The sequence below is a fragment of the Onthophagus taurus genome, chromosome 6, assembly GCF_036711975.1.
Source record: "Onthophagus taurus isolate NC chromosome 6, IU_Otau_3.0, whole genome shotgun sequence".
Lineage (NCBI taxonomy): Eukaryota > Metazoa > Arthropoda > Insecta > Coleoptera > Scarabaeidae > Onthophagus > Onthophagus taurus.
The window spans coordinates 1,872,258-1,895,903 of NC_091971.1; the positions used below are offsets into that span (position 1 = coordinate 1,872,258).

The following is a 23,646-nucleotide window of genomic DNA, read 5'->3' on the forward strand; positions in this document are numbered from 1 at the left end:
TAGTTCTACTATTAACACAGAGTCTATTGACACACAGTCTATCTAACAACAGGTAGTCAGTCGTTATGCATCGAAAGCCTAAGAAAAACAAGCTTGTTTCATCCGTAAATATACGTTGTAATCTCACCTAGTTTAGTGAAATAATTATTTACGTAACTTGTTTTGAAAAGACTCACGTAACTTGCAAAACTCGCTCGCTTGCTCGTTTTGACAAATATTACATTCATCAAACAAAATTAGCCGTTCCATAACGTGTTAAGTACAAAATTTGATCTAATTCCAGTGAAAAAGCAATTTTTGGTCCAAACCTGACTTATTCTATTAGTGACAGATATCAATTTATCAATTTGTAGTTATGTAATGGAATTCATTACATCACTAGTGATGTAAAGAAATCATTACATCACTAGTTATAAAAACGAGGCGTTACATAACGTCAAAAAGACATGTAAAATTTAATTTTCATAATGGAATTAGGTAAATAACTATTCCTTTTAAGTTTATCATATTGATTTTGTGCATGGCTAAATCGTCAAATAAACAGTTTGTAGGTTAGGTGTTGACCGGTTTAATAGGAAAATGCATGGTTAACATTGCTTGTGACGTCACATCGAAACTTTAATGTGATTTTTCGGTATGTTCTACACTTTTCCGCACTTTCTTTTTATTTTTAACGTGTTTTTGGGGTCATTTCACATCGATTAAAAAAAAATCGTCGATTTCTAAGCCACACGATGATTCTTAAAATTTCCAAAATAAAAAAATATATTAAAAAAGAAATTGTCAAATTTATGAATGGAAATTTTCAAAAAATCATATCGACGGTATTTTTAAGAATAATTTATATAACAAATTGAAACTTAAAGATTCTACTTCATGATGTCATATAAAAGCTATAAGATAATACTTATTATTGAAATTTCCACAAAAAAAATTATTATAGAAGAAATTTTCAAATATATAAATCAAAAATTATTTTGGAATACCGATGCTACGAAGTCTTGTCAATAATGGGTCAAAAAGATAGTCGCCAACGCAGCTTTTCTAACAATTTTGATTACATTAAAAAATATGTATCAAGATTATATAACATATATTTTATTTTAAATATGTATATAATTAAAAAAAGTTGATAAAATAAATCATGAATCTAATTAATTATCAATGCGTAATTGGACGTTTAGCGAATAAAAACGTGCTATGTTAACAAGAAAAGGTTGCTTCAGTAGGAATTATGTAAAACGGTTGTCGATCGCTGGTGATATATAATCAAGAAACAGAAATAGCTAATTAGACCTGGAATTAATTAATAATTTATAGTCGTTCTAACGCGAACATGAATCGTTTAAGGATAAATTCCTTTAAAAATTCTTAAATTTAACCGGTCTACATTCGACGTTAAACATGGTGACTTATTTATTGCAATGCTACAAACATAAATCTTTATCAGTCGACATGAATTATTTATCAATTAATTTTCACCATAATCGTTCGACACATTAATGTTGTATCATCGTAATCATATTACGTTTTAATACGATGAAGAAGAATTATCGCTTTATTGTGTTTGTAAGTACCAACCATAAAATCAATAAATCAGTTGAGAAGTAATCTTACCTCGCCTTAAAATTGCGTTGGCGTAAGGATTTCCTGTAGAACTCATCAATGACGTACAATTCCATCTGTGTCCTTCAAATTGTTGGCCACATTCCCTGTATGCCATTTTTATGCCGAAAATTGCTTCTTTTGTAACGTCCGGTTTCTTCATGCAAAGATCTTTTTGATGCTTTGCTAATCCTGGCGTTACTCTACAAAGTGTTTTATCGGGAAACGGTACGAATCTTGTTCTTAATTTACCTTCTGGATAATTTCCATATATACTATAAAAAAGAAAAAAATGTTAAAAATAGGATATTTGCGCATAATTTTGGTGTGGACTAAAAAACGGAAACGATCTGGTTGATCGATCTGGGTTTTAGAATAGTTCCCACTTAAAGTATCGTTAGAATTTTGAACATCGACAGGTTGAAGCTCGATGCTCCGACCGCATACCGTCGGTTCAAGAATGCCAACATGTAAAATATGTGAGCTCGCGTGGGAAAATTGTCCTTTCCTCGCGACTGTAATTTGTATCGTCCTGTTTTTTCGTTAATTAAGTCTACTATCAGAGGTTGGAATTCCGTTCCTCCGTGTGATGTCACGTGTCCCAAATGAAATTGGGAATATTTTTTAACCACAATTTAAGGCAGCTTAAAAAAGGAATGTAAAAATTATTATTTTAGAAACAATTTAAATTGTATTTTATGTATTCATTTTATATGTTGTAGTTTTTCTATTTTTATGTATTTTTACTTTATAGAACAACAGAGAACTTTGTTTGACTAAACCAAGAGCTAGATGACATTCAGATTTCGTCGAGTTAGTTTTAGTGTTATTCGGCGTCAGGTTGTTGTATATTGTTATTGAATTCTTTCCTGGAAATTTCAATAATACTATCTTATAGTTTTTATATCACATCATAAAATAAAATGTTTAAGCTTCAATTTAACATATATATATATATATTCTAAAAAATTACAGGAGATATAATTTTTTGAAAATTTCGTAATATTTTTGATTCATAAATTTGACTATTTCTTCTTTAATAACTTTTTACTGGAAATTTCAATAAAGTTATCTAATAATTTTTATATCACATTATAAAATAGAACCTTTAAGCTTCAATTCAACATATGTATCATATCATAATTCTTAAAAATACAGCCGATATGATTTTTTGAAAATTTCATAATATTTTTCATCCATAAATTTGACAATTTCTTCTTTAATAACTTTTTACTGGAAATTTCAATAATGTTATCTAATAATTTTTATATCACATTATAAAATAGAACCTTTAAGTTTCAATTTAACATATATATCATATCATTATTCTTAAAAATACAGCCGAAATGATTTTTTGAAAATTTCGTAATATTTTTGATTCTTAAATTTGACAATTTCTTCTTTAATAACTTTTTACTGGAAATTTCAATAATGTTATCTAATAATTTTTATATCATATCATAAAATAGAACCTTTAAGCTTTAATTTAACGTATATATCATATCATAATTCTTAACATACAAACGATGTGATTTCTTGAAAATTTCGTAATATTTTGGATTCATAAATTTGACAATTTCTTCTTTAATAACTTTTTACTGGAAATTTCAATAATGTTATCTGATAGTTTTTATATCACATCATAAAATAGAATCTTTAAGCTTCAATTTAACATACATATCACATCATAATTCTCAAAAATACAGCCGATATCATTTTTTGAAAATTTCGTAATATATTTGATTCATAAATTTGACAATTTCTTCTTTAATAACTTTTTACTGGAAATTTCAATAATTTTATCTAATAATTTTTATACCACATTATAAAATAGAACCTTTAACCTTCAATTTAACATATATATCATATCATAATTCTTAAAAATACAGCCGAAATGATTTTTTGAAAATTTCGTAATATTTTTGATTCATAAATTTGACAATTTCTTCTTGAATAACTTTTTACTGGAAATTTCAATAATGTTATCTAATAATTTTTATATCACATCATAAAATAGAACCTTTAAGCTTTAATTTAACATATATATCATATCATAATTCCTAAAAATACAGCCGAAATGATTTTTTGAAAATTTCGTAATATTTTTGATTCATAAATTTGACTATTTCTTCTTTAATAACTTTTTACTGGAAATTTCAATAATGTTATCCAATAATTTTTATATCATATCATAAAATAGAACCTTTAAGCTTTAATTTAACATATATATCATATCATTATTCTTAAAAATACAGTCGATATGATTTTTTGAAAATTTCGTAATATATTTGATTCATCAATTTGACAATTTCTTCTTTAATAACTTTTTACTGGAAATTTCAATAATGTTATCTAATAATTTTTATATCATATCATAAAATAGAACCTTTAAGCTTTAATTTAACATATATATCATATCATTATTGTTAAAAATACAGCCGAAATGATTTTTTGAAAATTTCGTAATATTTTTGATTCTTAAATTTGACAATTTCTTCTTTAATAACTTTTTACTGGAAATTTCAATAATGTTATCATCTAATAATTTTTATATCACATCATAAAATAGAACCTTTAAGCTTTAATTTAACGTATATATCATATCATAATTCTTAAAATACAAACGATGTGATTTCTTGAAAATTTCGTAATATTTTGGATTCATAAATTTGACAATTTCTTCTTTAATTACTTTTTACTGGAAATTTCAATAATGTTATCTAATAATTTTTATATCATATCATAAAATAGAACCTTTAAGCTTTAATTTAACATATATATCATATCATTATTCTTAAAAATACAGACGATATGATTTTTTGAAAATTTCGTGATATTTTTGATCTATAAATTTGACAATTTCTTCTTTAATAACTTTTTACTGGAAATTTCAATAATGTTATCTAATAATTTTTATATCACATTATAAAATAGAACCTTTAAGTTTCAATTTAACATACATATCACATCATAATTCTCAAAAATACAGCCGATATCATTTTTTGAAAATTTCGTAATATATTTGATTCATAAATTTGACAATTTCTTCTTTAATAACTTTTTACTGGAAATTTCAATAATTTTATCTAATAATTTTTATACCACATTATAAAATAGAACCTTTAACCTTCAATTTAACATATATATCATATCATAATTCTTAAAAATACAGTCGAAATGATTTTTTGAAAATTTCGTAATATTTTTGATTCATAAATTTGACAATTTCTTCTTTAATAACTTTTTACTGGAAATTTCAATAATGTTATCAAATAATTTTTATATCACATCATAAAATAGAACCTTTACGCTTTAATTTAACGTATATATCATATCATAATTCTTAAAAATACAGCCAAAATGATTTTTTGAAAATTTCGTAACATTTTTGATTCATAAATTTGACAATTTCTTCTTTAATAACTTTTTACTGGAAATTTCAATAATGTTATCTAATAATTTTTATATCACATTATAAAATAGAACCTTTAAGCTTCAATTTAACATATATATCATATCATAATTCTTAAAAATACAGCCGATATGATTTTTTGAAAATTTCGTAATATTTTTGATCCATAAATTTGACAATTTCTTCTTTAATAACTTTTTACTGGAAATTTCAATAATGTTATCTAATAATTTTTATATCACATTATAAAATAGAACCTTTAAGCTTCAATTTAACATATATATCATATCATAATTCTTAAAAATACAGCCGATATGATTTTTTGAAAATTTCATAATATTTTTGATCCATAAATTTGACAATTTCTTCTTTAATAACTTTTTACTGGAAATTTCAATAATGTTATCTAATAATTTTTATATCACATCATAAAATAGAATCTTTAAGCTTCAATTTAACATACATATCACATCATAATTCTCAAAAATACAGCCGATATCATTTTTTGAAAATTTCGTAATATATTTGATTCATAAATTTGACAATTTCTTCTTTAATTACTTTTTACTGGAAATTTCAATAATGTTATCTAATAATTTTTATATCATATCATAAAATAGAACCTTTAAGCTTTAATTTAACATATATATCATATCATTATTCTTAAAAATACAGACGATATGATTTTTTGAAAATTTCGTGATATTTTTGATCTATAAATTTGACAATTTCTTCTTTAATAACTTTTTACTGGAAATTTCAATAATGTTATCTAATAATTTTTATATCACATTATAAAATAGAACCTTTAAGTTTCAATTTAACATACATATCACATCATAATTCTCAAAAATACAGCCGATATCATTTTTTGAAAATTTCGTAATATATTTGATTCATAAATTTGACAATTTCTTCTTTAATAACTTTTTACTGGAAATTTCAATAATTTTATCTAATAATTTTTATACCACATTATAAAATAGAACCTTTAACCTTCAATTTAACATATATATCATATCATAATTCTTAAAAATACAGTCGAAATGATTTTTTGAAAATTTCGTAATATTTTTGATTCATAAATTTGACAATTTCTTCTTTAATAACTTTTTACTGGAAATTTCAATAATGTTATCAAATAATTTTTATATCACATCATAAAATAGAACCTTTAAGCTTTAATTTAACGTATATATCATATCATAATTCTTAAAATACAAACGATGTGATTTCTTGAAAATTTCGTAATATTTTGGATTCATAAATTTGACAATTTCTTCTTTAATTACTTTTTACTGGAAATTTCAATAATGTTATCTAATAATTTTTATATCATATCATAAAATAGAACCTTTAAGCTTTAATTTAACATATATATCATATCATTATTCTTAAAAATACAGACGATATGATTTTTTGAAAATTTCGTGATATTTTTGATCTATAAATTTGACAATTTCTTCTTTAATAACTTTTTACTGGAAATTTCAATAATGTTATCTAATAATTTTTATATCACATTATAAAATAGAACCTTTAAGTTTCAATTTAACATACATATCACATCATAATTCTCAAAAATACAGCCGATATCATTTTTTGAAAATTTCGTAATATATTTGATTCATAAATTTGACAATTTCTTCTTTAATAACTTTTTACTGGAAATTTCAATAATTTTATCTAATAATTTTTATACCACATTATAAAATAGAACCTTTAACCTTCAATTTAACATATATATCATATCATAATTCTTAAAAATACAGTCGAAATGATTTTTTGAAAATTTCGTAATATTTTTGATTCATAAATTTGACAATTTCTTCTTTAATAACTTTTTACTGGAAATTTCAATAATGTTATCAAATAATTTTTATATCACATCATAAAATAGAACCTTTACGCTTTAATTTAACGTATATATCATATCATAATTCTTAAAAATACAGCCAAAATGATTTTTTGAAAATTTCGTAACATTTTTGATTCATAAATTTGACAATTTCTTCTTTAATAACTTTTTACTGGAAATTTCAATAATGTTATCTAATAATTTTTATATCACATTATAAAATAGAACCTTTAAGCTTCAATTTAACATATATATCATATCATAATTCTTAAAAATACAGCCGATATGATTTTTTGAAAATTTCGTAATATTTTTGATCCATAAATTTGACAATTTCTTCTTTAATAACTTTTTACTGGAAATTTCAATAGTGTTATCTAATAATTTTTATATCACATTATAAAATAGAACCTTTAAGCTTCAATTTAACATATATATCATATCATAATTCTTAAAAATACAGCCGATATGATTTTTTGAAAATTTCATAATATTTTTGATCCATAAATTTGACAATTTCTTCTTTAATAACTTTTTACTGGAAATTTCAATAATGTTATCTAATAATTTTTATATCACATCATAAAATAGAATCTTTAAGCTTCAATTTAACATACATATCACATCATAATTCTCAAAAATACAGCCGATATCATTTTTTGAAAATTTCGTAATATATTTGATTCATAAATTTGACAATTTCTTCTTTAATAACTTTTTACTGGAAATTTCAATAGTGTTATCTAATAATTTTTATACCACATCATAAAATAGAACCTTTAAGCTTCAATTTAACATATATATCATATCATAATTCTAAAAAATTACAGACGTTATGATTTTTTTAAACGCATCATAAAATAGTAAATCTTTAAGCTTCATTTTAATCCATCTCTTTTTATTGTTGAGTTAAGACCAATTCTTATGCGTTTAGACCGATGGGATGAATTGGTTTATTGGCTAAATATTTTTGTTTCCAATTTCCTTTCACGTCCCTTTCTCTTATTGCATTTTTTCCATTTATTTTCAGAAAATAAAATCGTTGCGGAAAATTTTCATTAATATCTTATATGCTAAGTAGGTATATCTAATTATTTTGTCACATATCTTACAAAATCTCATAAAATATTCATACCCAATTTATACACTTCACATAATTCTCAGCCGCATAATAACTCATTTTCGCGATTATTTTGAAACTGACTCGAGCAAATAGATCGGTTTAAATTTCTAACAACCTGACGTGATGTGTGTTAATGACCTTAGATGCTTCGAAACTTTTCTTCTTTTCAAACGTTTTTCTTCTTCAACTCGAAGCCATATGTTCTCGCACTCAAACAACGGGACAGACTCGTCGTGTTGGACCCGTTTGTTCCAAGTCACTTCCTAATATCAAATATGTGTGAAATAATAAAGGCTGGCAAAGGTATAATTGGTCGTAACTTGAAACATGTAGGAGTTTTTAAACGCGTTTTAGTCCGTTAATACGTTTGCTTTGACACATTCATACCCAAAGAGATTTCAAGCGTCAATTTTTTGTTAAAAATTGTTTTTTTCTTAACGTTATTTGTTGAGCTTTAATCAATTACATATATAGAACTCATCTGATTGACGATAAAGCGAGTTATGCTAGAATAATGTACGGTAAAGTTATTTTAGATTGAATGTGGTGTACCGTAAGAGTTATTGGAAATCTTTTAGACAACCTACATTTACTAAGAAATATCTGTGATAAAGCGCGTTTAAATTAATAACATAATAACACATCTATGTCAATAAAGAGATGTTGTTTTTAACATTTTGATGAAGGTAACTCAACTTTACCGCGTTTCAAATCTATTATAGTCCTAGAATGGAATATAAAGTGGGGGTTTGAAATGAATAACAACAATAAAAAAAAAGAGAAGGACATCCCCGACAATAAATACAAACGATGTTCCTATTGTTCATTTAAATTCCCCTCTAATTTAAATTTAAGTAACCCCCATGTTATTACGTCGAGGCACAAAGAACAACCCCTTCATTTAAGCGTAGGGAATAAAATCGTTTTTGAATTTTGCCAGGGGGTTTCATCTAATTTATTGAATGAGCCTAATTTATTTTTAGAAAGTGAACACTAAAAAGTGCGTCTATGTTATCTTTGAATGTAAAAAGTATTGTGTAATACGAAAAACCATTTTTCATGTGCATTTATTTAACCTTACCATTCAAGAAGATTTATAAATATAACAACACAAAAATTTAAGTAAACAGCCATAATTTCTATTTGATGTAGTGATGATACACAATATTATGTTGAAACAGTTACTTATACTTTAAAAAATGTACTAAACTTCCTATTATCGATACATTGTCAAAGAAAAAAAGGTGACAGGATGATTTACTAATTGCTTGTAGGTATAAAACATTTCCAAAGCCTAATCATTGTGTTAAAATGTAACGTGGAATTTAAAACCTCGTGTCGCAGATGCTTTCAATGACAACGGTGTTTACAATTTTTTTTAAAATTTTATATCGTTTCTGTTTATGTATTTTCTATTTATTAATAAATATTTAAAGTAAATACACCTTATAAGGTGTTAAAAGAATTTCTTAACAAACACTTACCAGGTCAACAAAGCAACAAAGAGCGTGATGCACAGCGGCGAGCTTAACAACATTCTTGCCGCATTGCACCGGACCCAGAACCGGAAGCCGATCCAAAATCGGATTTTGCACGAAATTCAAAAATAATTCACATTTTCAAATCTACCCCCTCAAATAAAAAAAACTTTTAATAAACGAAAAAGAATTCAATCAAATCACTCAAAACACCAAACGTTTTTTTTTTCACAAATTTTTTTTTATCAAAAAAAGAAATTGAAATAATTTGTGTTGTTTGGTCGACCGCCTCCGCGGAACCCGGAAGGACGAGTAGCTGACTAGCGACTTGGGATTAAAAGAGGCGGTGGCGGCGGCGCGAGAGAGTAGTGAGTGGCGAGCGTCGGAACCGCTTTGTCGGTCTGGGGACACCACCGGCTAATCACTGCCAGGATCAAGACGTTAGAGACGTCGGCTGTTGGATGTTAAGCGAGAACCACCCTGTGTTGGACCCACGGGTTTGGCACCCGTAGGGGACAGGGGGGCGGAGATTATGGTTCGAGTGGGGGTCCTCCTAATTGTTACAACCAACTAACAATCCATTATTATTATAATTTTTTTTAATTACATTCCGCACGCGCGTTTTTTCTTCGTAACGAAAGGAAAATAAAACGTTTTCTTTAGGCAAGAAAATAAGTTCCTCTTGTGGAGAGACAATTTCTTTCGCGATCGTCGGTGCGACTGCGACGTGAGTCCGTGGCAGGAACCTACTCGCCGAAGATTACCGTTTTTTATCCTGTGCTAGTCGTGTTTCTGCTGTTGTTCTTTCATTGTATTTCACCTGACGATTAATGCTATAGGAACGTCTAATTATGGCGGTAATGAAAGGGATGTATGAGGACGGTGAATCGTGTATGAGGGGAAATTATTAATATGTGCTATTTTTAATTTCAGAATCAGTTACAGGTTCTTTTCTTTATCAAGACGAGAGTTATAATGCAGGTAGAAGAATGACTAAGAATTTGTGGACTTACCTAATGGATTTGTTACATTAAGTCTAACAATAAGTTACAAGTTCCGCATTATTAAGTACTCCTTATAATAACAACGTGACTCTTTACTATTATTTCCACCAAGGGAAATAAAAACTTAATTTCTCAAAGTACTCATACTCGGCTATGTACACATCGCTCGTCATTCAAAATGAAATTGATTGGTGTGGAAATGTTCTTCAGGAGTTCTTTGTTATACTTGCCGAGGAAACTCAAGACGTATCGCGTCATCAACAGCTCTCACTTTGCTTCGGTATGTTGACTGCTCTTCTGGAAAGTCATTTATTAGAGAAGACTTCATTGAATTTGCCCATGTTGATGATGTTAGCTTTAGCGGCGACAATCATGGATAGACTTAAGTTGTTTGGATTAGATTTGGAGAATTTAGTTGGTCGACGATTTAAAGGCGTAAGGACATTAATCATGGACAAATATCCCCGAGCACTGTTTGTACACTGTGTGGCGCATACATTAAACTTAGTTTTGGCTCATTCATGCGAGTTCCATGCAATTCGAAACTTGATCGGAACTATTAAAAGTATTATTAACTTCTTTCGGCAATCAGCACTCCGTGACTGATTTCTAAAACAACCTGCGAACGAGATTGGAGCACCTCATTCAACGATTATCTTGCTTTGTGAGACACGCTGGACAGAAAAAACACACAGTTGTCGAAAGGTTTGCTGAGATGTTTACTGTAGTACATGCAGCACTTCAGGCTCTTCAGGAATCTGGAAAAGAAGTTGTAACCCAAGCTTTGCAGTTACAAGTCGCAATGGAAAGTAGTCAATTTATATGAAAATAGTCATCGAGCTTGATGACCGACTTTCTTTTTCCGTAGCTTTTAAATAGATTTCAAATTTCTGTTTGAACAATTTCCAATTCTCACTTACATTTTTTGTAAAGTTCATTCCTAAAGCAATCCATTTTTTTTCTTTTGCTTGATTACACCTAACACCATGTCGTGTATTAATCTTTTAACTAATAAAACACTCACTTTAATTTACTTTATTAACGAGAATCTAGTTTTTACACAATCATCGTAACTGTCACTTATAGAATGATATGCCACGAAGTTAGTTGCTAATGCTACCAACATACATATAATACACCAACCCTTGTTATAACCCGCAAGGATTTCATACGCAGCACATTCTAGTGCGGATAAATATGTTTTATAACCATTCAATCTGTTTATTAACTTTAGATTATTACTTAAAATTACTAATTATTAATGCTCAACCCCGAATTTGACATTTTCATTAAATTTTTCATCAGCAGAGTGGCGCAGTGGAAGCGTGCTGGGCCCATAACCCAGAGGTCCGTGGATCGAAACCACGCTCTGCTATTAATTTTTTGTCTTTTCTGAATAAAAAAAATAAATTAACGAAATAATTTTTGTTTAAAAATTTTAACAAATATTTTAATCTCCTTTTGCAAAGTTTAAAACATTCGATTATTATTGCATATATTTATTAATATTTCCCATAAGTATTCTATGGGTTAACATAAATTTAAGTTTTTATATTTGATCAGAATTATTATAAGCAGAGTGGCGCAGTGGAAGCGTGCTGGGCCCATAACCCAGAGGTCCGTGGATCGAAACCACGCTCTGCTATAACTTTTTTTTTTTTTTGCTACTTAACCAGATTACTTATTTTCTTTCTCATAGCAATAGGTACAGGTATCTTTTTTACCTCTAAATCTAGCGATAATCAGATAATCAGCGACAATGCGTTCCGTAGTTTGCAGACTGTTCCATGTCTCACCATGATGTCGTCCTTTTTAAGTCGCTTGGGCATTTTTTTCATTACATCTGAAACAAAAGGAAGACAAATGAAGCTCGCTGGTTGGCTACTTACCGTATCTGTTGTCTGTAGCTTCTTTTCCTTGTTGTATATCCTTCTACGTGGAGCTTCCTCTCCTGGCTTTTCGAAAAACAGTGAGAATCACGAATATTTTCTGTTGTCATTATGCTTGTAGGTACCTGTTCGTGTTTTTTTCCGGTACACTCCGTGTTTAAGTTATTTATTATTGACATATCGAGCAATGGTAGCTGCACTCTCTTTTCTTCCTACATAAAGTGAATTTAAGACTTCAAGACTTTGTAGCCTTGTTTCCAGATGACAAAGGGATTTGTTTTTCTTACTCCAAGTGGAACAACAAACTTGGAAAGATTTTATCTGCCTCACAAAAAGCTCTCTTAAAGCATTAGACAAATTGACGTGGGAAGTTTTTGAACTCAACTTATACTTTAACTTGTACAGAATAATAAATCCCAAAATTTAGCTTGATATTAATTAATATAGCTTACATAAAGAATTTTTCTTAGTTCTTGACTTTGAAATAGTATAATTGCAAAATAATTATTAAAGGTTACAACCATAAATATTTTCATAAGCGAATTCATTTAAAAATAGATTAATTAAGCTAGTTCTGCGATCATGCTCGCATAAATTATTCGTAACGTGTTTATACAAGGAATAAATCGGGGTCTATGTGGTCGGATGGTAAAGTACGTAAGGTAGATACCATCGCCACGACGTATATTACCATCATAATCGACCGGTGTAATCGCATCCTGGCGTTATCTTACGTCGCGATCTATCGCCTAACGCAATTACGCCCGAGCGGTTGACTCGTTTCCTGTATCACCCAGCCTTCAGCTTGTTGTGCCTTCTAGAACTCTCGAACGAATAGACGTTTTAAAGCCGTTTGAGTTATCTTTTTGTGAAAAGTGTTATGTGTACCGAGAAAATTTTTCATGTTTTTTTGACAAAGTAAACATTTGCTAACCATTTAGAGATACGTTAAAATATTTTATGGGAACTGAATTATTTTAGATATGTTGTAGTAAGAAATTCATATCGGCGAGTTCGTTCACCAGATGGTTTTTTCGTTTTTACTTTTTCTATTTTGGTGGATTAAGTTTTGTTTAGTCTATGATCAATTATCAGTGGGGTATTTAACTTTAGGATAGTTTAATTTTTACTTCCTGTATTACCAGGATATATCGGAATATTGTAGGTTTTTTCCTTTAGATTTACCGTACGTGGTTCTTTTGCTGAGTTATCTTTTGTGAAAAGTATAATACGCCGGATAAAGGCTTTGAAGTTTTTCGAAAGTAAATATTTGCCGAAGATTAGAGGCACCGTTAAAAAATCGGCCGTCGTGGTTTCAAAACGCTCAAATATCTTTCCTTAAAACTTCCTCCGTTATTCAGTTCGATTTACGGTCCGGAAAGAAAGTTACGGGCGTTCCTTGAAAATTAATCAGAAATCAAACAAGCCGTTGGTGCGGAATTGACAGGCTGCTATGTCAATGAATGGGCGGCTGCTTCGTAACGTTTATAGGTGCAGTTGCTAGATGATTTTCTTTAATCTTCTGTATAGGTTCTACTTCTAGTTTAAATGATTCATCATTGACCATCGACTTGGATAATATAAACTCCTCCTTCTTAATCGATTGTTTATACATATAAATAATTGCTTAATTAAAAAAAAAGTTTTGAAGTGATGTTGGTTAATCTATTTGCATCATCAAATTTTTTTCACGGGAATCACCTTTATCATAAAATTTGCTACAACTTTCATATTAATACTTTTTTTCTAAAACGTTCCAAAACATGATTTCATTTCATTTTCACCTATTCGATTTTTTCTCGATATTTATGCATCTGAGCACAAAAATGATACAGACCAATATTGTTAAGAATAAAATTAGCTGCGACTTGTGTATTAAAACTTTTTTGTTAGAAATTTTGAAACTCAATGTAAGCTTGATCCATCTGCAAGTATAGATATAGAGTAAGAAAGCTGATAAGATATGTCAACTTATTTGGATCCAAGATACAAAATGAACTTTTTTGATGCTGATTAATTAATAATTGGCGATATTTCCACAAGGATCCTTCAAGAAATGAGTTTTATAGCGAATTTTGAAAATTATCGAGGAAAATTGCAACATCGAAAATTTGATCAAAACTTCAAATATTGTTTTCTCAAAAACTAAAAGTTATTTTTCAAAATGGGTTGGTTCATTGGCAAGAGGACACTTTTATTAACACTTTGAGAAATTTTCATACTCATATTCCAAGAAATGGATTTTATATGAATTTTTAAAACTTAATTGGCGAAAATTGCAAAATTCGAAAAAATTGTCGATTATTTCAAAAATTTATTTCTTAAAAACTAAAAGCGATTTTTCAAAACGGCTTTTTGCATTAAAAAGAGGATACTTTAATTAATAATTGGTGATATTTCCACAAGGATCCTTCAAGAAATGAATTTTATAGCGAATTTTGAAAATTATCGATGAAAATTGCAACATCGAAAATTTGATCAAAACTTCAAATATTGTTTTCTCAAAAACTAAAAGTTATTTTTCAAGACGGGTTGGTTCATTGGAAAGAGGACACTTTTATTAACACTTTGGGAATTTTTCATACTCATATTCCAAGAAATGGATTTTATATGAATTTTTAAAACTTAATCAGCGAAAATTGCAAAATTCGAAAAAATCGAAAAAAGTAGATTATTTCAAAAATTTATTTCTCTAGAATTAAAAGCGATTTTTCAAAACAGCTTGTTTCATTAAAAAGAGGATACTTTATTTAATAATCGAAAGTGATAACAACGACAGTTCTGTTAGTAATGAATGTGATGATGAATTACAAGCGAAGAGAAGGAAACTAGACGAATCTGCAACAAGAGATTTTATATATCATATTGGGATTATCACAATGAGGTTGCTAATAACAAACCTGATATAAATAAAGTTGTATTCAATGAAAAAAGTCCTATTGAGGTTGAACTTGATTATTATCTGCAGTGTCCAACACCTAAAAGAGATACTAATTCCTGTGAATGGTGGAGTAGAGGGTATGTTGTTGTTATTAGAGAGGTCTTCAAACACATTTTTTGAAACATTTACAACGTGTTTTTATTTTTCCATCAACCCTGACCTATTACAAAACCTTATATAAACCACTCTTCGTGTATGTAAATCAAAAATAAATCGTCGACGTTAAGGTATCTCGCACAGTCTCGAAAACAATGGAGTACTTGTTAAGTTAATTATTCTAACTGCCTCTCAACATTCGAGTTTAGCCGCACGTCTCTCAAGACGGCTAAACCCGAATGATTCTAGTTCTACGTCTTGTGTTAGTTCTAGTGATAGTGGTAGTGTAAAACTAGAACTAACACTAGACCTAGAACTAGAAACATTCGAGTTTAACCGCACGTCTCTCAAGACGGCTAAACCCGAATGATTCTAGTTCTAGGTCTTGTGTTAGTTCTAGTGATAGTGGTAGTGTAAAACTAGAACTAACACTAGACCTAGAACTAGAAACATTCGAGTTTAGCCGCACGTCTCTCAAGACGGCTAAACCCGAATGATTCTAGTTCTAGGTCTTGTGTTAATTCTAGTAATAGTGGTAGTGTAAAACTAGAACTAACACTAGACCTAGAACTAGAAATATTCTTCAGACGCACGGCTAAACCCGAAACTTCCTAGTTCTAGGTCTAGTGTTAGTTCTAGTTTTAGATATTACTCAGCGCAATATTGTTGTATATTTTTATTGTATTAAAAGTAGAACTAACACTGGACCAAAAACTAGAAACATTCGCGTTTAGCCCTCTTGAGAGACACACGGCTAAACCCAAATGTTTCTGGTTCTAAGTCTAGCGTTAGTTTCAGTGCTAATGTTAGCTGTAGTTGTAATTGTTATTTAGCACCAATAAATAACGAAATAATTTATTTGATTAATAACAGTTGGTAAGTCCTTGTAGTAGATTTATATAAAAAACTAACACTAGATCTAGAACTAGAAAAATTTGACGAAAAATCCGTGCATATCTGAGCTTATAATGCTTAAATGGTTAGAAAGAGTTATTAAAAAAGAAGTTATGATAGCAGAGCGTGGTTTCGATCCACGGACCTCTGGGTTATGGGCCCAGCACGCTTCCACTGCGCCACTCTGCTGATGAAAAATAGCTTCCTTATTAAAAAAATTCGGTGATATTTTCTTTTATTCGATTCGATAATGAATGAAAAGTTCAGATCGCTAAACATTTGCAGCAACGTTGTCGGCACTTTCCTTTGTCGCTTCTCTCTCTCGTAGTAGACGATCGTTGAGCTTCCGTCGAGTGGCGAATAAAAAGCTCTAAGTAGCTTCTTCTGTCCCTGCGCTTGACTCCCATACGTGTTACGAGTAGGCCTCTCGGCCATGGACCACTTTACTGCACGCGATCCGTTCAACTCTTTTCCTTTTATAAGCGCCGTCTAGGCAATTCCCTTTGCTACTTTGAAAACAGACGTGTCGCGCCGACAAATTACCTAGGCTTTCGGGGAAATCCTATTTTTGAGTGGACAGTTGAGTGAACTACTCATAACCACTTCAACACATAATAATAGTTACTTCAAACCTTTTGCGCAAACAACTCATTGTTTTCTTCACAAAAAGAAATGAACTCAAACACTATAATTTTTTTTTTAATTCTATCTATTTCAATGTGGTTTCAACGACGTTGTAAAATAACAAATCAACCGTATGGAATTATTCATAAAGCTTTCACAGATTATTCTTTTTTTTTAACACAACTTTCACCATTCATCACCATTCATTTTACGACACAGTTCACAGAGCTGTCAAAACATGATGCACCCATCGCGAAGACAAACACTAAGAGATAGGTTTGGTAGCATCACAGAGGGGGATATAAAACTGGTGATGAATATTTATGATGCCCGTGAAATGTTTACGTGTGTTATGATAGTATAATTGTCGAACTGTTGAGAGGCAGTTAGAATAATTAACTTAACAAGTACTCCATTGTTTTCGAGACTGTGCGAGATACCTTAACGTCGACGATTTATTTTTGATTTACATACACGAAGAGTGGTTTATATAAGGTTTTGTAATAGGTCAGGGTTGATGGAAAAATAAAGTTTAGCCGCACGTCTCTCAAGACGGCTAAACCCGAATGATTCTAGTTCTAGGTATAGTGTTAGTTCTAGTGATAGTGGTAGTGTAAAACTAGAACTAACACTAGACCTAGAACTAGAATCATTCGGGTTTAGCCGTCTTGAGAGACGTGCGGCTAAACTCGAATGTTTCTAGTTCTAGGTCCAGTGTTAGTTCTTAGTGCGTCTGAAAATATCACCGAATTTTTTTAATAAGTAAGCCCATAACCCAGAGGACCGTGGATCGAAACCACGCTCTGCTATCATAACTTCTGTTTTAACTCTTAACCAGTTAAGCATTATAAGCTCAGATATGCATGGATTTTTCGTCAACATTTTTGTTTAGCCGTCTTGAGAGATGCACGGCTAAAGTCGAATTTTTCTAGTTCTAGGTCTGGTGTTAGTTTTGTATATAAACTTACCCCAAGAACTTACCAACTTACTGTTATTCACCAAATAAATTTTGTAATAATTTCTTAAAATGTCTAATAAAGTGTTTATAACCAAGGTTCTAATACAAATTAGTATCTGGTTTTAATATAGTAATACCATGATACTGATGAGAGTAATTATAATAATTATAAGTGCATTCCACTCGAAGAAAATCTTACTCACTGCGTTTCGTATACATAAAATTTTACGGGTACGCGTTAACCACTTACCTAATTAAGCGAAACGCTTAAAACTCGACGATGATGACAGGCATTACACTCTCCAAACTCCAATTCTCACAGGTTTAAAGCAATTCGGGCTCTTTTCACACATCACGACCATTATCTAGCGCATTAACATAATCGTAAATTATCCCAATTACACCCAATCCGAAAGAGAAAGATATTTTTATATGAACTCGATCCTCCTCCTCCGAAGAAGCTTCAACACTCTCTCATTCTCGACGATGATTGATATGATTTTTCTTACACGTGCGTCTATAAAATTTTCTCAAGATGAGCTTACGTACCCTCAAGGGACTAACTGTGGACATTGTATTCTTGATGGACGTGTTATTTATATCGGTAGCGATGAAAGAGTTTATTTGTCACTTATGTTCTTGAAGCTTGACAACAAGTTTATTAGTATCAACGTTTTTATTAATAGACTTTTGTGTATAAATTTATACTAATACACATTTAATGATGTTAATGTTTGAGATGGGAGTTTTTATCTTGTATTAAAAATAAAATAACTACGAGTAATCGTGTTACTACAAATCCTTCCAATTAATTTCGAATCAATTTTTTTTTACTACATTCGTCGTTAACACCCGGAGATCGTTTTAAATTAAAATCGCTTAAATTTATGCGGTTTTAATTGCGGTTTTCGAATCAAAAAGGAAATAAGGAAATAATAACTAATTAGGACGAGATGTCGTTCAACAATACTCATCATTTTGACATGTGAACGCAATCCCGTTTTATAAATAATTCGAATTACGCGAATCTGCGCTCAAGGTTTTCCCCTTAATATTAATCGCTTATGGTTAGCGGTGGCTGATAGCTAATTAGCCGACCGGTAGTATTATTCTGCCACGCGAAGAAGGGCTCGGCCGAGTCCTCGTCACACTAATTGCACTCATAACCAGTCGAGCTGTATTAATTTTCTTCACTGATGAGTCGAGACTTCATTGGCGTACACAACGTTATATCAATTCGTTTGTATTATAAGCTCAGATACACGCAGATTTAAAATATACAAATAATAAAATAACTATCAATAAATATACTACAATTTGGTGCTAAATAACAACTACAACTAACATTAGCACTAGAACTAACACTATACCTAGAAATAGAATCATTCGGATTTAGCCGTCTTGAAAGACGTGTGGCTAAACTCGAATGTTTCTATTTCTAGGTGTAGTGTTAGTTCTAGTTTTACACTAGCACTGTTACTAGAACTAACACTATACCTAGAAATAGAATCATTCGTTGTCAACGTCAATTTTGACATATTTGTAATCGTCGTGAAATATCCTTTAAAATGAGTCCAAACATGACACGTTTAATTCCAATATTACTCGAGATATAAGCAACTTCCGAAATGAAATGTCAATGTCATTTTGACATATTCTTAATTTTTATAAAATGTCTAAAAAATTAAGGTTGGTATTAATATTTAAGAATTAAATTGCTATCTTCATTGTTGCTAACTTCAGGTTGAATGTTTTTTATTCAAACTTTTTTGTTTTTTGAGATAAGTGCGTCATCTTTGGACTCATTTTAAAGGCTTTTTAATGAAGATGACAAATATGTCAAAATTAATGGTTGAAAGTTCGAACTTTTTGTTTTTTTTAGGGAAATGTGTCATGTTTGGACTCACTTTAAAGGTTATTTTATGAAGATAACGAATATTATAATAAAATTAAAGTTGACATTGACAACTGAAAGTTTTTTTCACGACTAAACCCGAATTTTTCTAGTTCTTGTTCTAGTTTTAGTTCAATAAGAATATACAACATAGTTTTACACTAGCACTGTTACTAGAACTAACACTATACCTAGAAATAGAATCATTCGGGTTTAGCCGTCTTGAAAGACGTGCGGCTAAACTCGAATGTTTCTATTGCTAGGTGTAGTGTTAGTTCTAGTTTTACACTAGCACTGTTACTAGAACTAACACTATACCAAGAAATAGAATCATTCGTTGTCAACGTCAATTTTGACATATTTGTAATCGTCGTGAAATATCCTTTAAAATGAGTCCAAACATGACACGTTTAATTCCAATATTACTCGAGATATAAGCAACTTCCGAAATGAAATGTCAATGTCATTTTGACATATTCTTAATTTTTATAAAATGTCTAAAAAATTAAGGTTGGTATTAATATTTAAAAATTAAATTGCTATCTTCATTGTTGCTTACTTCAGGTTGAATGTTTTTTATTCAAACTTTTTTGTTTTTTGAGATAAGTGCGTCATCTTTGGACTCATTTTAAAGATTTTTTAATGAAGATGACAAATATGTCAAAATTAATGGTTGAAAGTTTGAACTTTTTGTTTTTTTTAGGGAAATGTGTCATGTTTGGACTCACTTTAAAGGTTATTTTATGAAGATTACGAATATTATAATAAAATTAAAGTTGACATTGACAACTGAAAGTTTTTTTCACGACTAAACCCGAATTTTTCTAGTTCTCGTTCTAGTTTTAGTTCAATAAGAATATACAACATAGTTTTACACTAGCACTGTTACTAGAACTAACACTATACCTACAAATAGAATCATTCTGGTTTAGCCGTCTTGAAAGACGTGTTCTAGGTCTAGTGTTAGTTCTAGTTTTACACTACCACTACCATTAGAACTAACACAAGACCTAGAACTAGAATCATTCGGGTTTAGCCGTTTTGAGAGACGTGCGGCTAAACCCGAATGTTTCTAGTTCTCGGTCTATTGTAAGTTCTAGTTTAACACTACCACTATCACTAGAACTAACACAAGACCTAGAACTAGAATCATTCAGATTTAGCCGTCTTGATAGACGTGCGGCTAAACCCAAATGTATCTAGTTCTAGATCTAGTGTTAGTTATACTGCTAGTGTTAGCTCTAGTTTCAGTTGTTATGTAACCCCAGGTTGTTGTATATTTTTATTGAACTACAACTAGCGTGACTAAAGTGCGTTTTTCAAAACGGCTTGTTATTGATTATAATGATTATCAACGATTACTGATATTATAAAAAAATCTAAAAGCAACTTTTTGATTAAAAAGATAACCTACGCCACTGGTTACTTTATCAACTGGTTTCTTTGTAACATTGAAGTAAACGATATGGGATTCCTTGCGCCTCACCGGTCGTATCGCATCAAACTAATTGTCAGATTCCAGCGTGCGAGAGCACCGAGGCTCATTGTAGGCTGGACAAGTGGAATGAGGACCGTATCGGTGAAGTTTCAGTTCTCACGGTTGCGAAATTATCCCGATGATCGTTATTTTTTATTTTTAATAATTTTTTTTTAATTCTTTTCAACTACGATTATAAACTACATCTTATAAAATCATAATTGTAACAAAAAAATCTATTATATCCACACCTGTCTTTATTTAACGAAGCCGATTATCTTATTTACATTTATAAACCAACAAGTTCGCTATCAAAAGAAGGTCAATTTTCACCCCCTAAATCCTTTAGCACCTTACTGTATGCACAAGTCGGTCGATTTGAAAAGAATTTACACCATCTTCCAAGTTAAGCCATTTAAAAAAAAATTTTTTAACGACTTTTTTTTTGTAAAAGAACAAAAGTGGTTCAATATTTGCTAACGAAATTTAGGTGTAACGAGATAGGGTCGATAGCGTACCTTTTTTGAAACGCCGAAATGCTCGAAGGAGTAAGGGTCTCTGAAGGATGTTAATTCTTCGGGAGTTTGCGATGGTTAAACACGCGAAGCTTGTGCTCGGACACACCCATTAGCGAAATCGTGTCGCGCGAGGTTGACCATCCGCAGAAGGTCGCAACCGGAACGACCGTTGCTAAATTCAACAGTTTACCTCTAATGAAATTGTATATTGTGTGTGAGGTCTGAAATCTCTCGCCTTTTTTCGCTGAAACGATTCACACACTATGTACCAGAACTAATCGGAATCGTTGGGGTCTTTTTGAATCGATTGTTAAATGTACACACAGGACCGTATAAAAGATATCTTTGTTATAGTTGACAGGATAAGTATTTTTGATAAATGTAAATACTTTTTAACACAAATATTTAAAAATTTTAATCTATTAACTGAAAATTTAGGAGAAACATTAAACTAGGTTGACATTTAACTATAAAAAAAAGAATTATTTAAGAGAAAACAGGACCCTACTATTGGCTGGTTTCCAAATAGAAGACAGAAATCAAGTTGTAATTTATGAATTAAAGTACATTGTTGAGAAAAACGAGATCTTCGTTTTCATCTCTCTAAAAATATGATTTCTCAGAATAGACAGGCTCAAACTATTGAAAATTGTTTGGTACCTATCTATTTTTATCACAGAACACTGATAACAGCCATCACAAGCACAAAATCCGCTTGGTCAGTCGTTTTACGATTATACAGAGTGTTACTGTAAGTCGTGGCATAAATTTAATCACAAATACTAGAGTCAAAATGATGTTTCGTGTAAAAATTTTTGAAGAAAATTATCTAGAGTTTGATTTTGTACTTTTTAACTGGTTTCCTGACCCAAAAATAAGCCAAAAAACTCATTAAAAATAAAAAGAAAGTGCTGAAAAATGACTAACACTAGATTAACTTCAATTATAAAATTTCTAATATATGATAACTAACTTCAGGTTTAAAATATCAACCTCAATTTTGACATATTTGTAATCTTTGTTAAAAATCCTTTAAAATGAGTACAAGCACGACATATTTATCTTCAATATTAATGAAGTTATAGTCAATTTCCGGTTAAGAATGTCAACGTCAATTTTGACATATTTGTAATCGTCGTGAAATATCCTTTAAAATGAGTCCAAACATGACACGTTTAATTCCAATATTACTCGAGATATAAGCAACTTCCGAAATAAAATGTCAATGTCATTTTGACATATTCTTAATTTTTATAAAATGTCTAAAAAATTAAGGTTGGTATTAATATTTAAAAATTAAATAAGAAACTTGGGAAAAATTCAAGAATCATCATGTGGCTTAAAAATCGATGATTTTTTTTAATCAACGTGAAATGACCGTAAAAAACGTTAAAAATAAAAAGAAAGTGCGAAAAAGTGACTAACACTAGATTAAGTTCAGTTATAAACTTCTATTATATGATAACTAACTTCAGGTTTAAAATGTCAACCTCAATTTTGACATATTTGTAATCTTCATTAAAAATCCTTTAAAATAAGTACAAGCACGACATATTTATCTTCAATATTAATGAAGTTATAGTTAACTTCCGGTTAAGAATGTCAACGTCAATTTTGACATATTTCTAATCGTGAAAAATCCTTTAAAATGAGTCGAAACATGAAACGTTTAATTCCAATATTACTCGAGATATAAGCAACTTCCGAAATGAAATGTCAATGTCATTTTGACATATTCTTAATTTTTATAAAATGTCTTAATATTTGCCACAAAATATATTTAAAAAAAATCAAAAATTAAGGTTGGTATTAATATTTAAAAATTAAATTGCTATCTTCATTGTTGCTAACTTCAGGTTGAATGTTTTTTATTCT

General features: G+C 29.9%; 1 protein-coding gene and 3 non-coding genes across 6 annotated transcripts in view; 2 read left to right on the top strand and 2 right to left on the bottom strand.

Moving 5' to 3' along the window:
- The window catches only part of LOC111424848 (protein Wnt-10a-like), a 46,011-nt gene extending 27,591 nt beyond the window's left edge, over positions 1 to 18,420 (bottom strand). The window contains exons 1-3 of one of the 3 annotated variants that reach the window (XM_071196685.1): positions 18,133 to 18,420; positions 12,205 to 12,323; positions 1,618 to 1,880 (exon numbers count right to left, since the gene is read on the bottom strand). In XM_071196685.1, the coding sequence (XP_071052786.1) occupies positions 1,618 to 1,768 (151 nt within the window). In that variant the 5' untranslated portion in view covers positions 1,769 to 1,880; positions 12,205 to 12,323; positions 18,133 to 18,420. Of the gene's footprint in view, positions 1 to 1,617; positions 1,881 to 9,482; positions 10,167 to 11,400; positions 11,536 to 12,204; positions 12,324 to 18,132 lie in introns of those variants that run through there. The other 2 variants (XM_071196686.1, XM_023058539.2) reach the window with 2 other exon arrangements.
- On the top strand, positions 11,784 to 11,855 carry TRNAM-CAU (transfer RNA methionine (anticodon CAU)). The gene has a single exon. It is a non-coding gene; the product is annotated as a tRNA-Met (tRNA).
- TRNAM-CAU (transfer RNA methionine (anticodon CAU)) lies at positions 12,054 to 12,125 on the top strand. Its single transcript has one exon. It is a non-coding gene; the product is annotated as a tRNA-Met (tRNA).
- Positions 16,418 to 16,489, bottom strand: TRNAM-CAU (transfer RNA methionine (anticodon CAU)). Its single transcript has one exon. It is a non-coding gene; the product is annotated as a tRNA-Met (tRNA).
- Positions 18,421 to 23,646: the final 5,226 nt, after the last annotated feature.